The 25,760-nt window shown below is 37.6% G+C and overlaps 1 protein-coding gene across 1 annotated transcript in view; it reads left to right on the forward strand.

The window, feature by feature from the left end:
• Positions 1-17,556: 17,556 nt before the first annotated feature.
• The window catches only part of LOC128666935 (cytochrome P450 2G1), a 136,657-nt gene continuing 128,453 nt past the window's right edge, over positions 17,557-25,760 (forward strand). The window contains exon 1 of the mRNA XM_053721756.1: positions 17,557-17,875. Within this exon, the coding sequence (XP_053577731.1) occupies positions 17,849-17,875 (27 nt within the window). The 5' untranslated portion in view covers positions 17,557-17,848. The remainder of the gene's footprint in view (positions 17,876-25,760) is intronic.

Genomic DNA, 25,760 nt, shown 5'->3' on the forward strand with positions numbered 1-25,760 from the left:
AAGCCGAATAGCAGCGAGATCGATGAGTGTTTAGTTAACAACAGTCCGCTGCTTATCGCCCCATACTTGGTGCATGGCTTTTTGACAGCTTTTTTAATAAATAAGGAGAGCGTATTCAGGTCAGCGGCCGCGATGTTAGGCGATTTTAGACGAGCATATTGGTGCCGGCGAATGCAGCATAGTTGACGGCTTGATAAATAGGCCTCATAGTTTTCACCTTACCAATACCCTTTTTCCACTTTTTGTATTTTGCTTTTAACCTTTTTTTTAATAAACATAGTTTTTTATAAAAAATTTACTCTGAGTGGAAACACCTTATCTGCCTGTGTTCATCAATATTTTATGGGAATACAACCACTAATACTTCCTTGCACTTGAATCCTGCACATTGGGAGAACCTTTTTGGGGTGAGCTGAGACACCTTCCTTCAATCTGCCAGCCTTCTTCTACCAGCACATTGGTGTGCTTGGTCAACATGTGAGTACCCATTTGGCATTTGCAAACTAGATATAATCATATTCTGATTGATCTGCACATATAGTGCTTTTTGTCTATGATACATCTATTCACTGCAGCGCACGGTAAATCCTAGTTGAGGGTGAGCTGTTACACCCGATAATTCTACAGCCTGCACCTACCAGCACATTGGTGTGCTCTACTAATATGTGAGTATCCTCTTGGTTTTAATTATATCATGTTTACACATGTATTTGAGGATCCTGCACATGAGGCGCCCCTCTGTTCTTTATATTCTTCAAAATGTAGGCTGCCACTTTTAAAAAAAACTGGACATTTAAGTGTACAGTATTTTGTTTTAGAGATTTTACTCAAAAGAATGCTGAAATATTGGACTGTCTGGTTTAATATTGAACACCAGGTAACCCTAGATAGACTTTTCAAGATGGACTTTGTTAGCCATTTTAAAGGGTCTCAATACAAAGAATATGAGGCACTTTCATGGTAAAATTTTTTTAACCTTTTCATTTTCTAGAGGATTAGAATAACTATGAATAACAAATATCCAGCAAAACGTCATGTTATGAACAGTCTAATAAACTGGAGTAGAGCCCAGTTTCTTTAAAGGCTCATGGAATATTACAGCATTCTTTTTTCAACATCTTGTATTTATTTAATAAACTCAAGAGCAGTTGGATGAGTCACTATAATCCCCAGATTAGCTCAGTATTCTTACAAAACAGGTATCACCTATGAAGTTAAGGGGCATTGAAATTGAGTCTAAAAGGCGGACACTTAAGTATTAAGTAACCAAAGGCGGCATGCCAAGTTCTCTCTTTTCTCTGAAGGATCTGCTGTATAATAAATACAGTTCACACTCGCAAGTAGATAGAGAGGACAGCCTGGGTATGGAGCTTCTAAGTGCCACAGCATTACTTCTCCTGACATGTATTATTTTGATCATAAATAGTGTATTGCAAACCAGAAGACAACATGGCAAATCAAAATTTCCCCCTGGACCCCCACCACTACCAATTCTAGGTAATCTGCTCCAAATCAATGGCAAAAAGGTTTTCAAATCACTCATTGAGGTAAGTTGTAGTAGTTGGTGTTTGGTGAAGACTCCTAGTAGAGGTGATATGCTTGATTTTAATTTTTAAACTGTTCACTTGTTACAGTCATAATGGTCAGTAACACTATGATGGTATAGTTGAAAAACATATTTTTTATTACACAGTGCTATAACACCGGAAGATTATGGGGTATATTTTAGTTGTAAACACTAAAGGACCACTAAACATTTTGAACCTTCATTTCTGAGAATAGTTGTGCAAAAAAACTGCAGCTTTATTTTGTCAAATTAGTATATTGTTTTTGTGTATTCATTTTACTGATTTCCCTGTCCACCAGAACAAAATAATCCTTGATAACCAATCACAAACTAATATTCAGATATAGCACAAACTCTCTTTGCACATATGCTGTTGAGAGAAACTAGGGAACCTGTCCTTATCTCTTCCCTTAAGATGGTTTAGCACTTATTCAACTTAGTTACTATGTGCAAAGTCATGATTGTTGTTCCAAAACTGATAATATAACTTTTACAAACATGTGACTGCTGAGAATCTTAAGGGGGGGGGGGGGGGTGAAGTAAACAAAAGCATACATGAATTGCCTAAAAGTGTTAACCCAAACCTCCCTGGGAGAAAGTGAAACAAGCACAAATATGTATTTTACAGCAAAAAGCAAGAAAAATAAATAATGAATGTATATTGCAATAATGTGTCACTTGCAATAATGAAACATTTTATACGTTGTTGAAATGTCAAGTTTATAGGTCCTTTAAGGGCTAGATTAAGGGCACATTAACAGTTACGCACAAGCAAAAAAGTGGTTTATCATGGGTGTTTGCGCACGTCAGGTTTTCAGCTAATATTATAAGTTGAAAGTAAATTAAATGCAATTGAAGTTAACGCGCATCGAGAGAGAGCACTACTGGTTAGCAAAAAAATTGCACAGAACAGATCAAAAATACATTTAACAGTACAGCTACACTCATAATAGCACTAACTATTAAAAAATATTTTAAAAATTATTGCATAAAAAAGTTATAAGGGCTCAAAGATAATGAGGTCTCAGGTCGGGGCGGACTGGATACTTGTCCGAGGGCCCTGCATCTTAGAGGACCCACCACCAGTGGAGGCAGTTGCATTTTGCAGCACTAAGGAATTTTTTAATTTTTAATTTAATTTTACTTTTTTTTTAGCTGCAACTTTTCGTGGGGGAGGGCAGGGGGGACGTGGGTGCGAGAGCAATGGGAGAGGGGCTGGTGGGTGTGCTCTCAATTGTGCAGTAGGGGGCTCAGGGGCCAACCTATTGCTGGTGCAGTTGTAATGAGATTTGCTAATTCAGGACAGACTTTTACCCTTTAGGGGTGGGGCGGGTCTGTCTTACGTTCTAGAGTTTTTGCTGTTAGAAATCTGGAGCAGCATGCGATGATGGAGAGGCTGTAGCTGCAACTAGAAAACAGCCTGCCCTCTCAGGATCTGCAGGTTTTTCAACAGCGTCTGTCACTCAGGTTGGATAACATATCTTATGTATGTGACTTGCCCTGCTGTCAGCTTTTTTTTTTTCTTGAGACATACTTCCTCTGTGCTCCATTTTATTTTGTACAGAGCACAGCAGGGTACAATGTACATCAAAGGAGGCTAATATAATCATGGCCAGCACTTGCATAGAGACTGACTAGGTGCCAGGCATGTAACACTAAATCAGCATCTAGCCTGCAATATTTTAAAACAAATTACTGTGCCCAGTACTGTCTAACCAACCCCCTCCCGCCATCCTCCCCCTCTATCAAGCCCTCTCCCTGGCCCGAGTGCGGTTTAAGACCAAAAGTGCTAACACAAGGCATGCTAGAGAGCAGGCATTCTGACATTTTTACCTCTCCCGCACTAATTAAAGGGACAGTCAACCCAAATTTTCAAATATGTTATTTTTATAACGTTGCTAACGATATTTAGTTTGCACTGTAGCCTAATTCATTACCCTAAATCGTTTCTGAGCATTACTACTTACTTGTTTGATCTTTGCAGTTTAAAATGCCCGCCTGCCCCCTCCCCTATTTTTGTCATCAAGATCCTAAGTTTGTTCAGTCCCCAGCTCTATGTCGGCTACTTCTCGTGAATGCACGCTCCTGGTTCTTTAACGCATGCGCATTGCGCTGCTAACACTAGGGGGAAGGAACTAAAAATACTTTCTCAAGTTCTGACACGTCTGATATTTCAGACGTACCAGTGTGCTGCCTGTCATTGTAGTTAACTGCGATGAACCGGCATTTTTAACTTGCTCCTGAAACTCATATAAACATACAATCAAAATCATAGTTACTACATAAGTATTGAAGTAACACAGTTTGAAATACCATCTTATTGCTGTCACAGAAATAAGCCATTTGCCCAGGAGGAGACGGACTTGATCGTACTGCCCAGAATAATTTATAGCAACATACTTATAACGATCAAGTCCGTCTCCTTCTGGGCAAATGGCTTATTTCTGTGACAGCAATAAGATGGTATTTCAAACTGTGTTACTTCAATACTTATGTAGTAACTATGATTTTGATTGTATGTTTATATGAGTTTCAGGAGCAAGTTAAAAATGCCGGTTCATCGCAGTTAACTACAATGACAGGCAGCACACTGGTACGTCTGAAATATCAGACGTGTCAGAACTTGAGAAAGTATTTTTAGTTCCTTCCCCCTAGTGTTAGCAGCGCAATGCGCATGCGTTAAAAAACCAGGAGCGTGCATTCACGAGAAGTAGCCGACATAGAGCTGGGGACTGAACAAACTTAGGATCTTGATGACGAAATAGGGGAGGGGGCAGGCGGGCATTTTAAACTGCAAAGATCAAACAAGTAAGTAGTATTGCTCAGAAACGATTTAGAGTAATGAATTAGGCTACAGTGCAAACTAAATATCGTTAGCAACATTATAGAAATAACATATTTGAAAATTTGGGTTGACTGTCCCTTTAAGGAACTTCTCTCCTCACATTCCTGTGAGTTTCTTACGTTACTCCATTCTACCTCCTTTATCAGTATAAAGGAGGTAGAATGGAGTCACATAAGAAACTCACAGGAATGTGAGGAGAAAGGAAGTGTCACTTTGATCTGCAGGCAGAGGCAGACCAGCAGTAAATCCCTATGTAGAGGCTGATAAGTGCAGGTAAACAGACACGCGGTAAATTCTCTTGATTTGTGATGCTAATAGTAGTAAGTACAGCTGCATTAAAGGGAAAACAAAATGAGACTGCTATTTTTTGTTTCAGCGGGCTAATGTCACGTTATAAGCTGATTGCTCATGATCCATGTAAAAAATATTTATAGGTAATCTGGAATAACCATATTTAAAATTGTGTAATTAGTGTCCTTTGGAGAGCTATGATGCTTGACATGGTAAATTCTGCCGCTTTGTTTTTACAGTTTCTGCTCTACATTTAAGGTTGGCACAATCCCAACACTTCCCTATGTCTCCAATAGGACAAGGAGCAAAGCCGGAGCCAAAAACTTGAATATGAAGATTTTATTTAGCAGTCTTGCTTAACAATCTAGTAAACAGTCAAATGAATGCCTGACGCATTTTGTGCATTTGCACATGCGCTTCATCAGAGGTTGTTGATTCAAAATACTGGGAAGTCTAAATAGGGATCATTAGTCAATCACCTTCTCAAATACTTTTTAAAGTGACATAAAATCTCTCAATGAGATGGCTAAGATTCCTATATATAACAAAATGAGAACTTGAATAAGGATGCATGTTTATAATTACTTAAAGCACACATTGACAATGTACGATTCACATACGGAATAGGTATAATATAGTTTACAAAATATATGCAAAAGTTATATGTGTATGAGTATAAATGCACATAAAAAAGGTCAATATTCGCCATACCAAAAATATTTGGGATTTAATCGTCTCACAAAAAAATATATTTGTGCATTATAATATCAGCTTAAAACTAAGCACCCTTATATAGACATAACTGTTTTTTATCATAGGAAAAGGAATAAATAATGAGAAAGAAAAAAAATAATATGTAAAATAAAAAATTATAACATAAAGTTCAATCAGTAAAAATTGTAACGTATCATGTACCACAACTAATGTGGTTCAAAAAAATTCATTAATAAAATAGTAAAACAATACTGAACAAAAAATAAAAACGAATGTATTATTCTCAAAAAGATAGAGTCCTGAGGTAACACAGTCAATAAGATATGATATGATATAGAATAGTAACAGTACAAATAAGAAATAAAGCTATGGATAGGAATTCCAGTGTGATTAATTTGATCTTCTTATATCAATACATTTATGTAAGAGGGGTACCAATCCAATAATTAGTGCTGTTTGAATATCTTAACTAGTTCCAAAGGGCTCTCAATGATTAGGATGAATAGAAGAATGGATGTAGATTTATTGAAAATTAAAACAATAATCAAGTAATTAACATTTATTCCTTAATTAGGTTACACCTAGTCCAAGACCATGGTTGCTCTCCTCCTTATTGTCCCATTATAAATAGTTTTTTTTTATCAATATTAGGATATTATTAAAAAAACAATGTATCATGGGACAATAAGGAGGAGCAACCATGGTCTTGGACTAAGTGTAATCTAATTAAGGAATACATGTTAATTACTTGATTATTGTTTTAATTTTCAATAAATCTACATCCATTCTTTTTTTCATGCCATCCGGAAACCTACGGCTAGATTACGAGTTTTGTGTTAGGCTGAAAAAGCAGCGTTAACAGGTCCTAACGCTGCTTTTTCACTACCGCTGGCATTACGAATCTTGCAGGTTTAGGGGCACCGCACACTTTTTTGGCCTTACCGCAAAACGACTTACGTAAACTTTGTAAATTTTTTTTTCTATGGGACTTCCATAACGCCGGTATTACGAGTCTGTCCTGGGAGGCCAAAAAGTGAGCGGTACACCCTCTACCTCCAAGATCCCTAACACATTTAAAAGTCAGTAGTTAAGAGTTTTATGGTACAACGCCGTAACATAAATCTCATAACTAAAGTGCTAAAAAGTACACTAACACCCATAAACTACCTATTAACCCCTAAACCGAGGCCCTCCCGCATCGCAAACACTAAAATAAATTTTTTAACCCCTAATCTGCCACTCCGGACATCGCCGCAACTATAATAAACATGTTAACCCCTAAACCGCCACACTCCCGCATTGCAAACACTAGTTAAATAATATTAACCCCTAATCTGCCGCCCCCAACGTCGCCACCACTATACTAAATGTATTAACCCCTAAACCTAAGTCTAAACCTAACACCCCCTAACTTAAATAGAATTACAATAAATCTAAATAAAAATTAATATTATTACCTAAATAATTCCTATTTAAAACTAAATACTGGTGGGGCGGAGCCTGAAGCCGAAGTGACTGGTCATGTTTTAGTGGAGCTCCTGACTTCATTATGCCTAATATGGGATTTACTACAAAAATTTTGATGTAAAAGTCATAAGATCTGTCCTATAGTACCCTCAAGAAACTACATGAAGCAAGATACCGCAACTTAGCAGTTAATTTCAAGCTTATCTACTCTACCTACGTGCGGCAGATGGGCCACGTGGTTGCTGTCTTTCCAGAGATCTATAATCCTATACAGTGACTCTCAAGCCATTAAGACAGCCAATAATGCCTCCTACTCTAAGATCTGCTGCCGCAATTGATACCTGGGAAGCTGAACTGCGCAATGTCTTGCATCGCCATTCTCTCAGAATGGAGACAAACACAAGGGGGGGTTGGTTAAGCACACCACAAAAAAACCATTTTAAAGTTTTTAAAATACTAGCACACATATTGTGGGAGTGCTGCCAAAAAGACCAAAACAATAACAAAACAACAGAGAGGGTTGGCGCACATCTAAATACTTGAATCCACATGTTTATAACATTTACAAGCAAAATTATATTTAATTTTTGCTGCAAGACTTTAAGTCTATATATCTTTAAATAAAGTTGGGATCTTAGTCACACAATATGGCCATATTCTGCTAAGCCAGTCTACCACTTACAAGGTGTCCCAAGGTCAGACTGGTCCTAACACTAGTCTGTTTAGCTTTGCTGGGCTGAGTCATTCGATTCTAATATTAAATACAGAATTCCAAAATTGCAGTGCTATGCCTCAAATCATGACTGCACAGAATGAAACTCCCTAGCTTTATATGTATATATATATATACACCATAGTCACATTATACTAGTCAGTTTACCTTTGCTGGGCTGAGTCATTCGATTCTAATATTAAATACAGAATTCCAACTTTGCAGTGCTATGCCTCAAATCATGACTGCACAGAATGAAACTCCCTAGCTGAGTATATATATATATATCAAGATCACATTATATGGAATACACCTGGGCTCCTGGGCTGGGTGGTGTGCATTAACCAAAGGGATTTGGTCAACTCCCTATTATAGAATCAAACACAAGGGGGGGTTGGTTAAGCACACCACAAAAAAACCATTTTAAAGTTTTTAAAATACTAGCACACATATTGTGGGAGTGCTGCCAAAAAGACCAAAACAATAACAAAACAACAGAGAGGGTTGGCGCACATCTAAATACTTGAATCCACATGTTTATAACATTTACAAGCAAAATTATATTTAATTTTTGCTGCAAGACTTTAAGTCTATATATCTTTAAATAAAGTTGGGATCTTAGTCACACAATATGGCCATATTCTGCTAAGCCAGTCTACCACTTACAAGGTGTCCCAAGGTCAGACTGGTCCTAACACTAGTCTGTTTAGCTTTGCTGGGCTGAGTCATTCGATTCTAATATTAAATACAGAATTCCAAAATTGCAGTGCTATGCCTCAAATCATGACTGCACAGAATGAAACTCCCTAGCTTTATATGTATATATATATATACACCATAGTCACATTATACTAGTCAGTTTACCTTTGCTGGGCTGAGTCATTCGATTCTAATATTAAATACAGAATTCCAACTTTGCAGTGCTATGCCTCAAATCATGACTGCACAGAATGAAACTCCCTAGCTGAGTATATATATATATATATATCAAGATCACATTATATGGAATACACCTGGGCTCCTGGGCTGGGTGGTGTGCATTAACCAAAGGGATTTGGTCAACTCCCTATTATAGAATCAAACACAAGGGGGGGTTGGTTAAGCACACCACAAAAAAACCATTTTAAAGTTTTTAAAATACTAGCACACATATTGTGGGAGTGCTGCCAAAAAGACCAAAACAATAACAAAACAACAGAGAGGGTTGGCGCACATCTAAATACTTGAATCCACATGTTTATAACATTTACAAGCAAAATTATATTTAATTTTTGCTGCAAGACTTTAAGTCTATATATCTTTAAATAAAGTTGGGATCTTAGTCACACAATATGGCCATATTCTGCTAAGCCAGTCTACCACTTACAAGGTGTCCCAAGGTCAGACTGGTCCTAACACTAGTCTGTTTAGCTTTGCTGGGCTGAGTCATTCGATTCTAATATTAAATACAGAATTCCAAAATTGCAGTGCTATGCCTCAAATCATGACTGCACAGAATGAAACTCCCTAGCTTTATATGTATATATATATATACACCATAGTCACATTATACTAGTCAGTTTACCTTTGCTGGGCTGAGTCATTCGATTCTAATATTAAATACAGAATTCCAACTTTGCAGTGCTATGCCTCAAATCATGACTGCACAGAATGAAACTCCCTAGCTGAGTATATATATATATATATCAAGATCACATTATATGGAATACACCTGGGCTCCTGGGCTGGGTGGTGTGCATTAACCAAAGGGATTTGGTCAACTCCCTATTATAGAATCAAACACAAGGGGGGGTTGGTTAAGCACACCACAAAAAAACCATTTTAAAGTTTTTAAAATACTAGCACACATATTGTGGGAGTGCTGCCAAAAAGACCAAAACAATAACAAAACAACAGAGAGGGTTGGCGCACATCTAAATACTTGAATCCACATGTTTATAACATTTACAAGCAAAATTATATTTAATTTTTGCTGCAAGACTTTAAGTCTATATATCTTTAAATAAAGTTGGGATCTTAGTCACACAATATGGCCATATTCTGCTAAGCCAGTCTACCACTTACAAGGTGTCCCAAGGTCAGACTGGTCCTAACACTAGTCTGTTTAGCTTTGCTGGGCTGAGTCATTCGATTCTAATATTAAATACAGAATTCCAAAATTGCAGTGCTATGCCTCAAATCATGACTGCACAGAATGAAACTCCCTAGCTTTATATGTATATATATATATACACCATAGTCACATTATACTAGTCAGTTTACCTTTGCTGGGCTGAGTCATTCGATTCTAATATTAAATACAGAATTCCAACTTTGCAGTGCTATGCCTCAAATCATGACTGCACAGAATGAAACTCCCTAGCTGAGTATATATATATATATATCAAGATCACATTATATGGAATACACCTGGGCTCCTGGGCTGGGTGGTGTGCATTAACCAAAGGGATTTGGTCAACTCCCTATTATAGAATCAAACACAAGGGGGGGTTGGTTAAGCACACCACAAAAAAACCATTTTAAAGTTTTTAAAATACTAGCACACATATTGTGGGAGTGCTGCCAAAAAGACCAAAACAATAACAAAACAACAGAGAGGGTTGGCGCACATCTAAATACTTGAATCCACATGTTTATAACATTTACAAGCAAAATTATATTTAATTTTTGCTGCAAGACTTTAAGTCTATATATCTTTAAATAAAGTTGGGATCTTAGTCACACAATATGGCCATATTCTGCTAAGCCAGTCTACCACTTACAAGGTGTCCCAAGGTCAGACTGGTCCTAACACTAGTCTGTTTAGCTTTGCTGGGCTGAGTCATTCGATTCTAATATTAAATACAGAATTCCAAAATTGCAGTGCTATGCCTCAAATCATGACTGCACAGAATGAAACTCCCTAGCTTTATATGTATATATATATATACACCATAGTCACATTATACTAGTCAGTTTACCTTTGCTGGGCTGAGTCATTCGATTCTAATATTAAATACAGAATTCCAACTTTGCAGTGCTATGCCTCAAATCATGACTGCACAGAATGAAACTCCCTAGCTGAGTATATATATATATATCAAGATCACATTATATGGAATACACCTGGGCTCCTGGGCTGGGTGGTGTGCATTAACCAAAGGGATTTGGTCAACTCCCTATTATAGAATCAAACACAAGGGGGGGTTTGGTTAAGCACACCACAAAAAAACCATTTTAAAGTTTTTAAAATACTAGCACACATATTGTGGGAGTGCTGCCAAAAAGACCAAAACAATAACAAAACAACAGAGAGGGTTGGCGCACATCTAAATACTTGAATCCACATGTTTATAACATTTACAAGCAAAATTATATTTAATTTTTGCTGCAAGACTTTAAGTCTATATATCTTTAAATAAAGTTGGGATCTTAGTCACACAATATGGCCATATTCTGCTAAGCCAGTCTACCACTTACAAGGTGTCCCAAGGTCAGACTGGTCCTAACACTAGTCTGTTTAGCTTTGCTGGGCTGAGTCATTCGATTCTAATATTAAATACAGAATTCCAAAATTGCAGTGCTATGCCTCAAATCATGACTGCACAGAATGAAACTCCCTAGCTTTATATGTATATATATATATACACCATAGTCACATTATACTAGTCAGTTTACCTTTGCTGGGCTGAGTCATTCGATTCTAATATTAAATACAGAATTCCAACTTTGCAGTGCTATGCCTCAAATCATGACTGTATTTAATATTAGAATCGAATGACTCAGCCCAGCAAAGCTAAACAGACTAGTGTTAGGACCAGTCTGACCTTGGGACACCTTGTAAGTGGTAGACTGGCTTAGCAGAATATGGCCATATTGTGTGACTAAGATCCCAACTTTATTTAAAGATATATAGACTTAAAGTCTTGCAGCAAAAATTAAATATAATTTTGCTTGTAAATGTTATAAACATGTGGATTCAAGTATTTAGATGTGCGCCAACCCTCTCTGTTGTTTTGTTATTGTTTTGGTCTTTTTGGCAGCACTCCCACAATATGTGTGCTAGTATTTTAAAAACTTTAAAATGGTTTTTTTGTGGTGTGCTTAACCAACCCCCCCTTGTGTTTGATTCTATAATAGGGAGTTGACCAAATCCCTTTGGTTAATGCACACCACCCAGCCCAGGAGCCCAGGTGTATTCCATATAATGTGATCTTGATATATATATATATACTCAGCTAGGGAGTTTCATTCTGTGCAGTCATGATTTGAGGCATAGCACTGCAAAGTTGGAATTCTGTATTTAATATTAGAATCGAATGACTCAGCCCAGCAAAGGTAAACTGACTAGTATAATGTGACTATGGTGTATATATATATATACATATAAAGCTAGGGAGTTTCATTCTGTGCAGTCATGATTTGAGGCATAGCACTGCAATTTTGGAATTCTGTATTTAATATTAGAATCGAATGACTCAGCCCAGCAAAGCTAAACAGACTAGTGTTAGGACCAGTCTGACCTTGGGACACCTTGTAAGTGGTAGACTGGCTTAGCAGAATATGGCCATATTGTGTGACTAAGATCCCAACTTTATTTAAAGATATATAGACTTAAAGTCTTGCAGCAAAAATTAAATATAATTTTGCTTGTAAATGTTATAAACATGTGGATTCAAGTATTTAGATGTGCGCCAACCCTCTCTGTTGTTTTGTTATTGTTTTGGTCTTTTTGGCAGCACTCCCACAATATGTGTGCTAGTATTTTAAAAACTTTAAAATGGTTTTTTTTGTGGTGTGCTTAACCAACCCCCCCTTGTGTTTGATTCTATAATAGGGAGTTGACCAAATCCCTTTGGTTAATGCACACCACCCAGCCCAGGAGCCCAGGTGTATTCCATATAATGTGATCTTGATATATATATATATACTCAGCTAGGGAGTTTCATTCTGTGCAGTCATGATTTGAGGCATAGCACTGCAAAGTTGGAATTCTGTATTTAATATTAGAATCGAATGACTCAGCCCAGCAAAGGTAAACTGACTAGTATAATGTGACTATGGTGTATATATATATATACATATAAAGCTAGGGAGTTTCATTCTGTGCAGTCATGATTTGAGGCATAGCACTGCAATTTTGGAATTCTGTATTTAATATTAGAATCGAATGACTCAGCCCAGCAAAGCTAAACAGACTAGTGTTAGGACCAGTCTGACCTTGGGACACCTTGTAAGTGGTAGACTGGCTTAGCAGAATATGGCCATATTGTGTGACTAAGATCCCAACTTTATTTAAAGATATATAGACTTAAAGTCTTGCAGCAAAAATTAAATATAATTTTGCTTGTAAATGTTATAAACATGTGGATTCAAGTATTTAGATGTGCGCCAACCCTCTCTGTTGTTTTGTTATTGTTTTGGTCTTTTTGGCAGCACTCCCACAATATGTGTGCTAGTATTTTAAAAACTTTAAAATGGTTTTTTTTGTGGTGTGCTTAACCAACCCCCCCTTGTGTTTGATTCTATAATAGGGAGTTGACCAAATCCCTTTGGTTAATGCACACCACCCAGCCCAGGAGCCCAGGTGTATTCCATATAATGTGATCTTGATATATATATATATACTCAGCTAGGGAGTTTCATTCTGTGCAGTCATGATTTGAGGCATAGCACTGCAAAGTTGGAATTCTGTATTTAATATTAGAATCGAATGACTCAGCCCAGCAAAGGTAAACTGACTAGTATAATGTGACTATGGTGTATATATATATATACATATAAAGCTAGGGAGTTTCATTCTGTGCAGTCATGATTTGAGGCATAGCACTGCAATTTTGGAATTCTGTATTTAATATTAGAATCGAATGACTCAGCCCAGCAAAGCTAAACAGACTAGTGTTAGGACCAGTCTGACCTTGGGACACCTTGTAAGTGGTAGACTGGCTTAGCAGAATATGGCCATATTGTGTGACTAAGATCCCAACTTTATTTAAAGATATATAGACTTAAAGTCTTGCAGCAAAAATTAAATATAATTTTGCTTGTAAATGTTATAAACATGTGGATTCAAGTATTTAGATGTGCGCCAACCCTCTCTGTTGTTTTGTTATTGTTTTGGTCTTTTTGGCAGCACTCCCACAATATGTGTGCTAGTATTTTAAAAACTTTAAAATGGTTTTTTTGTGGTGTGCTTAACCAACCCCCCCTTGTGTTTGATTCTATAATAGGGAGTTGACCAAATCCCTTTGGTTAATGCACACCACCCAGCCCAGGAGCCCAGGTGTATTCCATATAATGTGATCTTGATATATATATATATATACTCAGCTAGGGAGTTTCATTCTGTGCAGTCATGATTTGAGGCATAGCACTGCAAAGTTGGAATTCTGTATTTAATATTAGAATCGAATGACTCAGCCCAGCAAAGGTAAACTGACTAGTATAATGTGACTATGGTGTATATATATATATACATATAAAGCTAGGGAGTTTCATTCTGTGCAGTCATGATTTGAGGCATAGCACTGCAATTTTGGAATTCTGTATTTAATATTAGAATCGAATGACTCAGCCCAGCAAAGCTAAACAGACTAGTGTTAGGACCAGTCTGACCTTGGGACACCTTGTAAGTGGTAGACTGGCTTAGCAGAATATGGCCATATTGTGTGACTAAGATCCCAACTTTATTTAAAGATATATAGACTTAAAGTCTTGCAGCAAAAATTAAATATAATTTTGCTTGTAAATGTTATAAACATGTGGATTCAAGTATTTAGATGTGCGCCAACCCTCTCTGTTGTTTTGTTATTGTTTTGGTCTTTTTGGCAGCACTCCCACAATATGTGTGCTAGTATTTTAAAAACTTTAAAATGGTTTTTTTTGTGGTGTGCTTAACCAACCCCCCCTTGTGTTTGATTCTATAATAGGGAGTTGACCAAATCCCTTTGGTTAATGCACACCACCCAGCCCAGGAGCCCAGGTGTATTCCATATAATGTGATCTTGATATATATATATATACTCAGCTAGGGAGTTTCATTCTGTGCAGTCATGATTTGAGGCATAGCACTGCAAAGTTGGAATTCTGTATTTAATATTAGAATCGAATGACTCAGCCCAGCAAAGGTAAACTGACTAGTATAATGTGACTATGGTGTATATATATATATACATATAAAGCTAGGGAGTTTCATTCTGTGCAGTCATGATTTGAGGCATAGCACTGCAATTTTGGAATTCTGTATTTAATATTAGAATCGAATGACTCAGCCCAGCAAAGCTAAACAGACTAGTGTTAGGACCAGTCTGACCTTGGGACACCTTGTAAGTGGTAGACTGGCTTAGCAGAATATGGCCATATTGTGTGACTAAGATCCCAACTTTATTTAAAGATATATAGACTTAAAGTCTTGCAGCAAAAATTAAATATAATTTTGCTTGTAAATGTTATAAACATGTGGATTCAAGTATTTAGATGTGCGCCAACCCTCTCTGTTGTTTTGTTATTGTTTTGGTCTTTTTGGCAGCACTCCCACAATATGTGTGCTAGTATTTTAAAAACTTTAAAATGGTTTTTTTGTGGTGTGCTTAACCAACCCCCCCTTGTGTTTGATTCTATAATAGGGAGTTGACCAAATCCCTTTGGTTAATGCACACCACCCAGCCCAGGAGCCCAGGTGTATTCCATATAATGTGATCTTGATATATATATATATACTCAGCTAGGGAGTTTCATTCTGTGCAGTCATGATTTGAGGCATAGCACTGCAAAGTTGGAATTCTGTATTTAATATTAGAATCGAATGACTCAGCCCAGCAAAGGTAAACTGACTAGTATAATGTGACTATGGTGTATATATATATATACATATAAAGCTAGGGAGTTTCATTCTGTGCAGTCATGATTTGAGGCATAGCACTGCAATTTTGGAATTCTGTATTTAATATTAGAATCGAATGACTCAGCCCAGCAAAGCTAAACAGACTAGTGTTAGGACCAGTCTGACCTTGGGACACCTTGTAAGTGGTAGACTGGCTTAGCAGAATATGGCCATATTGTGTGACTAAGATCCCAACTTTATTTAAAGATATATAGACTTAAAGTCTTGCAGCAAAAATTAAATATAATTTTGCTTGTAAATGTTATAAACATGTGGATTCAAGTATTTAGATGTGCGCCAACCCTCTCTGTTGTTTTGTTATTGTTTTGGTCTTTTTGGCAGCACTCCCACAATATGTGTGCTAGTATTTTAAAAACTTTAAAATGGTTTTTTTTGTGGTGTGCTTAACCAACCCCCCCTTGTGTTTGATTCTATAATAGGGAGTTGACCAAATCCCTTTGGTTAATGCACACCACCCAGCCCAGGAGCCCAGGTGTATTCCATATAATGTGATCTTGATATATATATATATACTCAGCTAGGGAGTTTCATTCTGTGCAGTCATGATTTGAGGCATAGCACTGCAAAGTTGGAATTCTGTATTTAATATTAGAATCGAATGACTCAGCCCAGCAAAGGTAAACTGACTAGTATAATGTGACTATGGTGTATATATATATATACATATAAAGCTAGGGAGTTTCATTCTGTGCAGTCATGATTTGAGGCATAGCACTGCAATTTTGGAATTCTGTATTTAATATTAGAATCGAATGACTCAGCCCAGCAAAGCTAAACAGACTAGTGTTAGGACCAGTCTGACCTTGGGACACCTTGTAAGTGGTAGACTGGCTTAGCAGAATATGGCCATATTGTGTGACTAAGATCCCAACTTTATTTAAAGATATATAGACTTAAAGTCTTGCAGCAAAAATTAAATATAATTTTGCTTGTAAATGTTATAAACATGTGGATTCAAGTATTTAGATGTGCGCCAACCCTCTCTGTTGTTCTCTCAGAATGGAGACACTGCTTTACCAGACCCTGGGTCTCGCTGGGTTCAGGCCCTCAAACATTGTGGACAGCGCTGAAATAAGAGTTGGTGAGAGTGAGACTGCTGTTCCTGCGCAGGATTTGTTTCTGCCTGCTTCACTTTTACCTGAAGTGACTTGTGAGTATAGCACTTTGAATATGGAAGGGAGACAGTCAGCCGTAGATGGTCCGCATCGTGTGGAGATAGGACCGATTCTCTTTACTGATTGTGACATGTGGCTGAGTTGCACCGGAGCAGATCTAAAGGTCCCTTCAATATCGATCAGTGAGCTGACTTCTGAGAATGCGGTGGGAACTGACCTGAATACAGGCTCCATTTCTGCTGACCATGTTATCCTGGCTGAGACAGGACATGCTCCCGCAATATTTTGGTGGCTAAACATAGTGGAAGGGCCTCAGCTTGTAGAAGCGTCTTTGCTGCTCTCTCTCTCTTTGCTGCCTACGGTTGGTGTGGGGTAATGGGACAGATTATTTCATAGGAGGACAATGAGGAGAACGATCTTATCTGTGTCCCTTCAACTGATCCTGTTTGAAGAGCAAGGACTCTGAGACTTTACTTTTATTTTATGTTTGGTGTGAAAAGTCAACAATACTCATTGGGGAACTATTTAGCTGCGACTTGTTTAATATATATTGATGTTTTTACTCCCTGTTCATTCTAATTCCTACTAGGAACATATGTGTTTCAATATTACCAATATCTTTACTTTTGAATATTACGCAGTGGTACTTTATTGAGATGTAGCCAATCCTATTATGTGTTCCAAACGATCTACATACCAATGCTTTGTTTCTTATATTACTTATGTGCCTAGCATACGTTTGCATGTTACCCTATAGGACCGATTGAATTGCTCTGAATTTATTCAGGAAGAGGGGGGGAATGTGTATTAATAATTGCATGGCAGAAATCGGACTTACAACAGTGATTGTCCACCTATGTGACCTGGCTAAATATGACAACTGTCCCCTGAAGGCTTTTCTCATATATATACAGACGATCCACATTGTTAAGCTCCTTTGACCTCAATAATTTGAGTCATTTGTATAAAAATGCACCGCACTGCAGAATTTAGATTTAAATGTATATTTTCTGTTGAAAGATGCAATTACCATTTTCTACCACCGGAGGGGAGTAGAGGTTTAATTATGCTCTATGCATGGCACATTTTGTACACGCTTGGCTTCCTGTATTGCTTGGGTCTGCTCCAATATTCCTGGTTATACATTTATTGTGACGCCTTCTACAGACACATCTACTTCTCTATATGCAGCTCACAACTAGACACAGTTAGAGATGAGTCTGCTGGCATTTACATTGCGATTGTGTATTAGAGGATGGGTCAGAAAACTCCTATACCCACAGTGAGTGTTTTATTTTGGCTCTACTTCACAATGTATACACACTAATAATATATGTTGCATGTTATGGCTCTCTTATACTAAGGGTCTAACACTAGGTTTATCTCATACTCAACTCTATAGCCTGGGACATCCCACTCCCTTAATGTATGATATTTATGCTGTGGGACTTCAATGTTAATTTAACTTACTGTTTGCCTTTTCCATATAGCTTGCTGAGTGTTAATATAATATTGGCTGCGGACATCTTGACTTTATGCCTCACCTGGGGGCTAGTGGGGAGCCTCAGGAGAGACATCTGCATAACTGTTCGGGAAACAGCTGTCCTAGCAGCTACCTTACAATTGTATTGATCTTGGGTCACTGATATGAGGCCTCTAATGATAATGACAAGCCATTTTTTGTGTCTGTCCTGGCTGGGGGTTAGAGGAGGCCCCTGGCAGGGACAATTGCAATTTACTACTGTGCTTATGTGTATCATTATTATTCCATTATTGTTCAAGACTATCCTTTCATAAATTGTGTTTTTCCTTCTGGACCAGTGGCCAGGGCCTTGAGGGAGTACACATAAAGGAAGCTTAAAACCTTGAAGGTGGCAACCTAAGATCAATTGATATAAACTCTTCTTATACAGCGAGATGAAGTGCTATGAGGGGACCTGAATTTCATTAACACAGGTATCCTGTTTTGATGTATTGTCTACGAGATAACTTACTCCCACAGGATATATGCAAGCCTTAACTACTCAATCTGGTGAGGATGTGCAACAAGACCCCATAGCATGATAGGAGGGTTTTCAGTCCTGCAGGTGACTAGTTTCATGTAACCCAAAGGAGTCTAGGACCCGTTATATTATATTATATCATATTATACCATAAAGAAAGTTATGAGATCTATGTTAAGCCCAGACCAAACAACACTTAATTTATTTTTTTATATTGTGCAATGGCTAATCGCCTCTATGTTTACTTACAGTAGATATTTTGTGCACATTCACCTCCCACCCACCCCCCCCCCCTACATACAGAGCCCACTCCAGGGCTCAAATTAGGCGAACTATTTTCGCCGCAAACCCTATGATATCACAGAAGTATAAGCTTCCTCATTGACTAGACCTAACTTGTGTGTTCCTTGGATGGGGAATTATGGTTCCATAATGCTATTCATGTATGTGCTTAAGGGAACATTTATCTCATGTTTTCCCTTTCCAGGGTGCTCATAGGCCCTATTAATTGCATCCTTTCAGTATGTGTGTTCATCTATTTCGGACCTGCGTGTCCAAATACCTTGTTTGTACCTATTAGAGCAGGGGACCTGCATGTCCCCAATTGTTACTTATGTTTTAAAACCAAATAAAAAGCTACTATAAAAAAAACTAAATACTTACCTATAAAATAAACCCTTAACTAGCTACAATATAACTAATAGTTACATTGTATCTAGCTTAGGGTTTATTTTTATTTTACAGGCAAGTTTGTATTTATTTTAACTAGGTAGAATAGTTATTAAATAGTTATTAACTATTTAATAACTACCTAGCTAAAATAAATACAAAAGTACCTGTAAAATAAAACCTAACCTAAGTTACAATAACACCTTACCTAACTCTACAATTAAATAAATTACATTAAATTAGCTAAAGTACAAAAAACAAACAAACACTAAATGACAGAAAATAATAAACAAATTACAAGATATTTAAACTAATTACACCTAATCTAATAGCCCTATCAAAATAAAAAAGCCCCCCCAAAATAAAAAAAAACCCTAGCCTAAACTAAACTATCAATAGGCCTCAAAAGGGCCTTTTGTGGGGCATTGCCCCAAGCTCTTTTGCCTGTAAAAAAAAAAATACAAACAACCCCCCCAACAGTAAAACCCACCACCTACACAACCAACCACCCATATAAAATACTATCTAAAAAAACCTAAGCTCCTCATTTCCCTGAAAAGGGCATTTGGATGGGCATTGCCCTTAAAAGGGCAGTTAGCTCTTTTGCGTCCCAAACCCTTATCTAAAAAATAAAACCCACCCAAAACACCCTTAAAAAAACCTAACACTAACCCCCTGAAGATCGACTTACTGTTCTGAAGACCAGACATCCATCCTCAAGGAAGCAGCCGAAGTCTTCATCCAACTGGGCCAAAGTCCTCAACGAAGCCGGGAGAAGTCTTCATCCAAGCCGGGCGAAGTGGTCCTCGAGACGGGCAGAAGTCTTCATCCAGACGTCATCTTCTGATTGGAACAGCCAATAGAATGCCAGCTCAACCCTATTGGCTGATTGGATCAGCCAATAGGATTGAACTTCAATCCTATTGGCTGATTGCATCAGCCAATAGGATTTTTTCTACCATAATTCCGATTGGCTGATAGAATTCTATCAGCCAATCAGAATCTAATTGACGCCATCTTGGATGACGTCACTTAAAGGAACCGTCATTCAGTAAGAAGACTTCGTTTGAAGAGGATGCTCCGCGTCGGATGTCTTGAAGATGGACCCGCTCCGCGTCGGATGGATGAAGATAGAAGATGCCATCTGGATTAAGACTTCTGCCCATCTGGAGGACCACTTCGCCCGTCTTGGATGAAGACTTCTCCCCGCTTCGTTGAGGACTTCGGCCCGGTTGGATGAAGACTTCTGCTGCTTTCTTGAGGATGGATGTCGCGGTCTTCAGAACAGTAAGCCAATCTTCAGGGGGTTAGTGTTAGGTTTTTTTAAGGGTGTATTGGGTGGGTTTTATTTTTTAGATTAGGGTTTGGGCCGCAAAAGAAATAACTGCCCTTTTAAGGGCAATGCCCATCCAAATGCCCTTTTCAGGGCAATGGGGTGCTTAGGTTTTTTTAGATAGTATTTTATTTGGGGGGTTGGTTGAGTGGGTGGTGGGTTTTACTGTTGGGGGGTTGTTTGTATTTTTTTTTACAGGTAAAAGCGCTGATTACTTTAGGCTAGGGTTTTTTTTTATTGGGGGGGGCTTTTTTATTTGGATAGGGCTATTAGATTAGGTGTAATTAGTTTAAATATCTTGTAATTTGTTTATTATTTTCTGTAATTTAGTGTTTTTTTGTACTTTAGCTAATTTAATTGAATTTATTTAATTGTTTTTAATTTAGTTAATTTATTTAATTGTAGGGTTAGGTTATGTGTTATTGTAACTTAGGTTAGGTTTTATTTTTACATGTACTTTTGTATTTATTTTAGCTAGGTAGTTATTAAATAGTTAATAACTATTTAATAACTATTCTACCTAGTTAAAATAAATTCAAACTTGCCTGTAAAATAAAAATAAACCCTAAGCTAGCTACAATGTAACTATTAGTTATATGGTTTATTTTATAGGTAAGTATTTAGTTTTAAATAGGAATTATTTAAGTAATAATATTAATTTTTATTTAGATTTATTGTAATTCTATTTAAGTTAGGGGGTGTTAGGGTTAGACTTAGGTTTAGGGGTTAATACATTTAGTATAGGGGCGGCAGATTAGGGGTTAATAAATGTAGGTAGGTGGCGGCGATGTTAGGGACGGCAGATTAGGGGTTAATAATATTTAACTAATGTTTGTGAGGGGGGAGTGTGGCGGTTTAGGGGTTAATATGTTTATTATAGTGGCGGCAGATTAGGGGCTAATAAGTGTAGGTAGGTTGCGGCGACATTGGGGGGCGGCAGATTAGGGGTTAATAAATATAATGTAGGTGTTGGCGATGTTGGGGGCAGCAGATTAGGGGTTCATAAGTATAATGTAGGTGGCGGCGGTGTCTGGAGCGGCAGATTAGGGGTTAATAAATATAATGCAGGTGTCTGCGATGTAGGGGGCGGCAGATTAGGGTTTAATAAGTGTAAGATTAGGGTTCTTTAGACTCAGGTTTATGTTAGGGTGTAAGGTGTAAACATATAATGTGTTTCCCCATAGGAATAAATGGGGCTGCGTTACTGAGTTTTACGCTGCTTTTTTGCAGGTGTTAGACTTTTTTCAGCCGGCTCTCCCCGTTGATTCCTATGGGGAAATCGTGCACGAGCACGTTACACCAGCTCAATGCTGACTTAAGCAGGGCTGGTATTGAAGTGAGATATGGGGCTAAATTTTGCTCTATGCTCACTTCTTGTCTTTTAACTCCGGGTTTGTAAAAACCTGTAATACCAGCGCTGCAGGTAAGTAAGCGTTGAAAGAAAACTGCTTGTTAGCACCGCATAGCCTCTAATGCAAAACTCGTAATCTAACTGTGTGTTTGTAGTTTTATTATCCAAAAGATTTCTTTCCTTAGCAGACTTTTTTCTCTATCGCCCCCTCTGGGAAGTCTATTAATAATATCAAACCCAATAAATGAGAATGTCTAGTTCCTGAACCATGTGTCCTAAAGGGTTTTGCAACTGGAGTCCTAGGATCTTTGTCATCCAGAGACAATAAATGTTCAGAAATTCTATCCTTTAGGAGGCGGGTAGTGATGCCCACATACTGTTGGGAACAGGCTAAACAATTTACTAAATAGACTACATATTGCGAAGTGCAATCTATTCTGTCCCTAATGTGGAACATTAGTCTAGTCACATGTGATGTAAGTGTATTGGCTAATGTAGTATATTTACAACTTTTACAAGGTACGTGACCACACTTAAAACAACCTATTCAAGGACTAAGCCAGTTAGTCCTTGTGGAAGGTTTTCTTACAAAGTTTTTCCTAGTGATGTCCCCTAATGTTGGGGCCTTCCTAGCTATACATTTGACTCGATTGGAGATAATTTCTGTCAAGGTATCATCTCCCTTCAGGATTGTCAAGTTTTTTTTGATGATATTGCAGACGTGTTGATACTGTCTGCTAAACTGTGTGATAAATAAGATATTATTAGCTAAATCATCCATTGTGTTACTATCAAATGCTCTCTTAGTTTTTCTTCCAATAAAGAGATCCTGTCTATCCATTAGTGCAACCTCTCTTTCATTGTTTTTGAGGGTTGATGGATGGTATCCTCTCTCTACTTACCTATGGGTAAGATCCTGGGCCTGTTCATGATATTGGTTAGTTCAGTGCAATTTCTATGTAGCCGTGTATATTGGGCTTTAGGAATGCCCTTCTTTAAGTGTGTTATATAGCAGGAGTCAGCTCTTAATATAGTATTCCTTGCTTATAGAATTCCTTACGGTAAGTGGATGTTATCACTCGGTTACCATTAGCCTCCAAATTTAGGTCTAGAAAGTCAACTGAGATAGCGTTGTGTTGAACTGTAAAGTTTAGGTTAAATTCATTATCATTCATGAAATCAAGGAATGAGTCTATTGTTTTATGTGTTATCATTCTGCCAAATGATAAACAAATCGTCAATGTGGCCGTATAAGACCAAATTGTCTTTATAGGGGAAATCTTCTGCAAAGATGAAGTTGAATTCGAACCAGCCCATGTAAATGTTAGCATAGGTTGGGACAAATTTTGCCCCCATTGCCATGCCACATCTTTGCAGAAAGTACTCTCCCCCTGATATATGAAGAAATGATGGTACAGTAAAAACTCAGTTACTTGGATGATGAACAAAATTGAATCTTCACTGTAATTAGAATGTCTATGTAACATCTGATTAATTGCTTCAAGTCCTAATCTGTGTGGAATGTTTGAATACATTGCTGTTACGCCAATGGTCACCCAAGTATAGGTGTCAATCCAAACAACATCTTTAAGTTGTGTAATCAGATGTGCACTGTTGCGAATATATTCCGTTAATGCAAGCATGATAGGTTGCAGAATGTGATCAAGCCAGCCCTCCAATCTTTTGCATAGTGAACAGATGCAGGCCACTATGGGCCGGCCCAGAGGTTAGATAGAGTCTTGTGAATTTCTGGAACTATGCGAAAATAAGGGCTTGTTGACTCGTCCACATTGAGATAATCAGCCAGATCCTTCTCAATTAAATTATGCTCTTACTGCATGATCAAGTAAATGTAGAAATTTGCTCTTAAAGGATGTGGTAGGGTTAAGTGTCAGTTAAGAGTAAAGTACGCTGTTATTTAAAGGGACAGTCTAGGCCAAAATAAATTTTCATGATTCAGATAGAGCATGTAATTTTAAACAATTTTCCAATTTACTTTTATCACCAATTTTGCTTTGTTCTCTTGGTATTCTTAGTTGAAAGCTTAACCTAGGAGGTTCATATGCTAATTTCTTAGACCTTGAAGCCCACCTCTTTCAGATTGCATTTTAACAGTTTTTCACCACTAGAGGGTGTTAGTTCACGTATTTCATAAAGATAACACTGTGCTCGTGCACGAGAAGTTATCTGGGAGCAGGCACTGATTAGCTAGACTGCAAGTCTGTGAAAAGAACTGAAAAAAGGGGCAGTTTGCAGAGGCTTAGATACAAGATAATCACAGAGGTTACAAGTATATTATTATAAGTGTGTTGGTTATGCAAAACTGGGCAATGGGTAATAAAGGGATTATCTATCTTTTAAAACAATAAAATTTTTGGTGTAGACTATCCCTTTAATTGAGAGTATATTTCAGCAATATAGTCATTTTTATTTAACAAAACTACCGCTCCACCCGTGTCAGCTTGGGTTATGACTATATTCTCATTACATTGTAATTTAAATAATGCCTTTCTTTGTTGCTTGGTTAAATTATCATTAGGAATTTGTAGGGGGTTATTTTGTATTGTTTTATGTAGATCTGTAAGATCTTTCTCAACCACTCACTGGTATAAATCTAATAAGTGATGCCTAGAATGTACTGGGTAAAAGTGAGAAGTGGATTTGTAAGTGAATGAAGTGCTTCTATCAATCTGTGAATCCATTTGCCTAATTGTGTCATGTTCTAAAGTGATACGCTGTGTAAGATCAGTCAAATCAGTGTATTTTAATCCTACTGAGACTGGAGCTATAGGTGCACTCTCCCTTTCCCTAGGTTCTGTAACATCTTTGTGAAAAAAATGTTTCTTCAAAACTATTTTCCAAACAAATTTATTAGTGTCAATTAAAGTGTAAACTTAATCAAAATGTTGTGCAGGTGCATATTATTCAACAATTCAAGTTCTATATTTGTAAGTTTTATACTCAGAGAGATTAATTACCCCTATTTCTTTGTGATTTTTCTTACCCAGCTGGGGTACCGAAAGGTGGTATCTGCTTTGTTTGGTGTACTGGTCTGTGGTGATTTACTCACCAGGGTTTTTAAATCTTTTCTATTAGGGTTAAGACCTATTCTATTGGGTTCAGAAGTGCTAGGTATTTGTTCCATTTCTACCAATTGTTCACTAGTATCCTGATTGTCAGTATCTATACTACAGAATGTAAACATGTCAGTGCCATTCATACCCTTTTTGCCCTTTTTATTCTTAGATGTATTTTTTCTAGATGACCAAGCAGACCTATTAGGTTTTAACTTCTGCCAGGATTATGCAATGTCCAACTCGTAATTCTTCACATCCCTTTGATATTTCTGTACCTTACGATTGGATAAGGTGGTATCCAGATTATTTCATTTCATTTCATTAAGTTTTTTAGAATAGTCTACATATTTCTGTCAGGGTTTTTCCCCTGCTTTGTTTGCCATGTGCTGCAGCAGCCATTTTACTCACCTCTCTTGCTGAATCTGGTGCAGAGTGTGTGTGATGCTGCTCATTTCCTGCACACCCTCTTATGGCCAGATAGGTGTACATCACTCCATGTAGACAGGTTGCAGTCTCAGAATTGTGATGTCATCACTTATTATTTAAAGGGCTTCTGTTCAGTATGCTTTGCCCTTGCGTTTTCTCAGACCTGTTTGTTCCTGTGTATTACCTGGCTGCCTGACGGCCCTCCTGGTTCCTGATCCCTGGCTTGTTCCTGACTCTGTCTATTTGCTTTGGCTCCTGACTCGGCTCATCTGACTACCAGCTCTGGTTTTGACTCCTGACTTGTTGTT

The sequence above is a fragment of the Bombina bombina genome, chromosome 7 (assembly GCF_027579735.1).
Source record: "Bombina bombina isolate aBomBom1 chromosome 7, aBomBom1.pri, whole genome shotgun sequence".
Taxonomy (NCBI): Eukaryota; Metazoa; Chordata; class Amphibia; order Anura; family Bombinatoridae; genus Bombina; species Bombina bombina.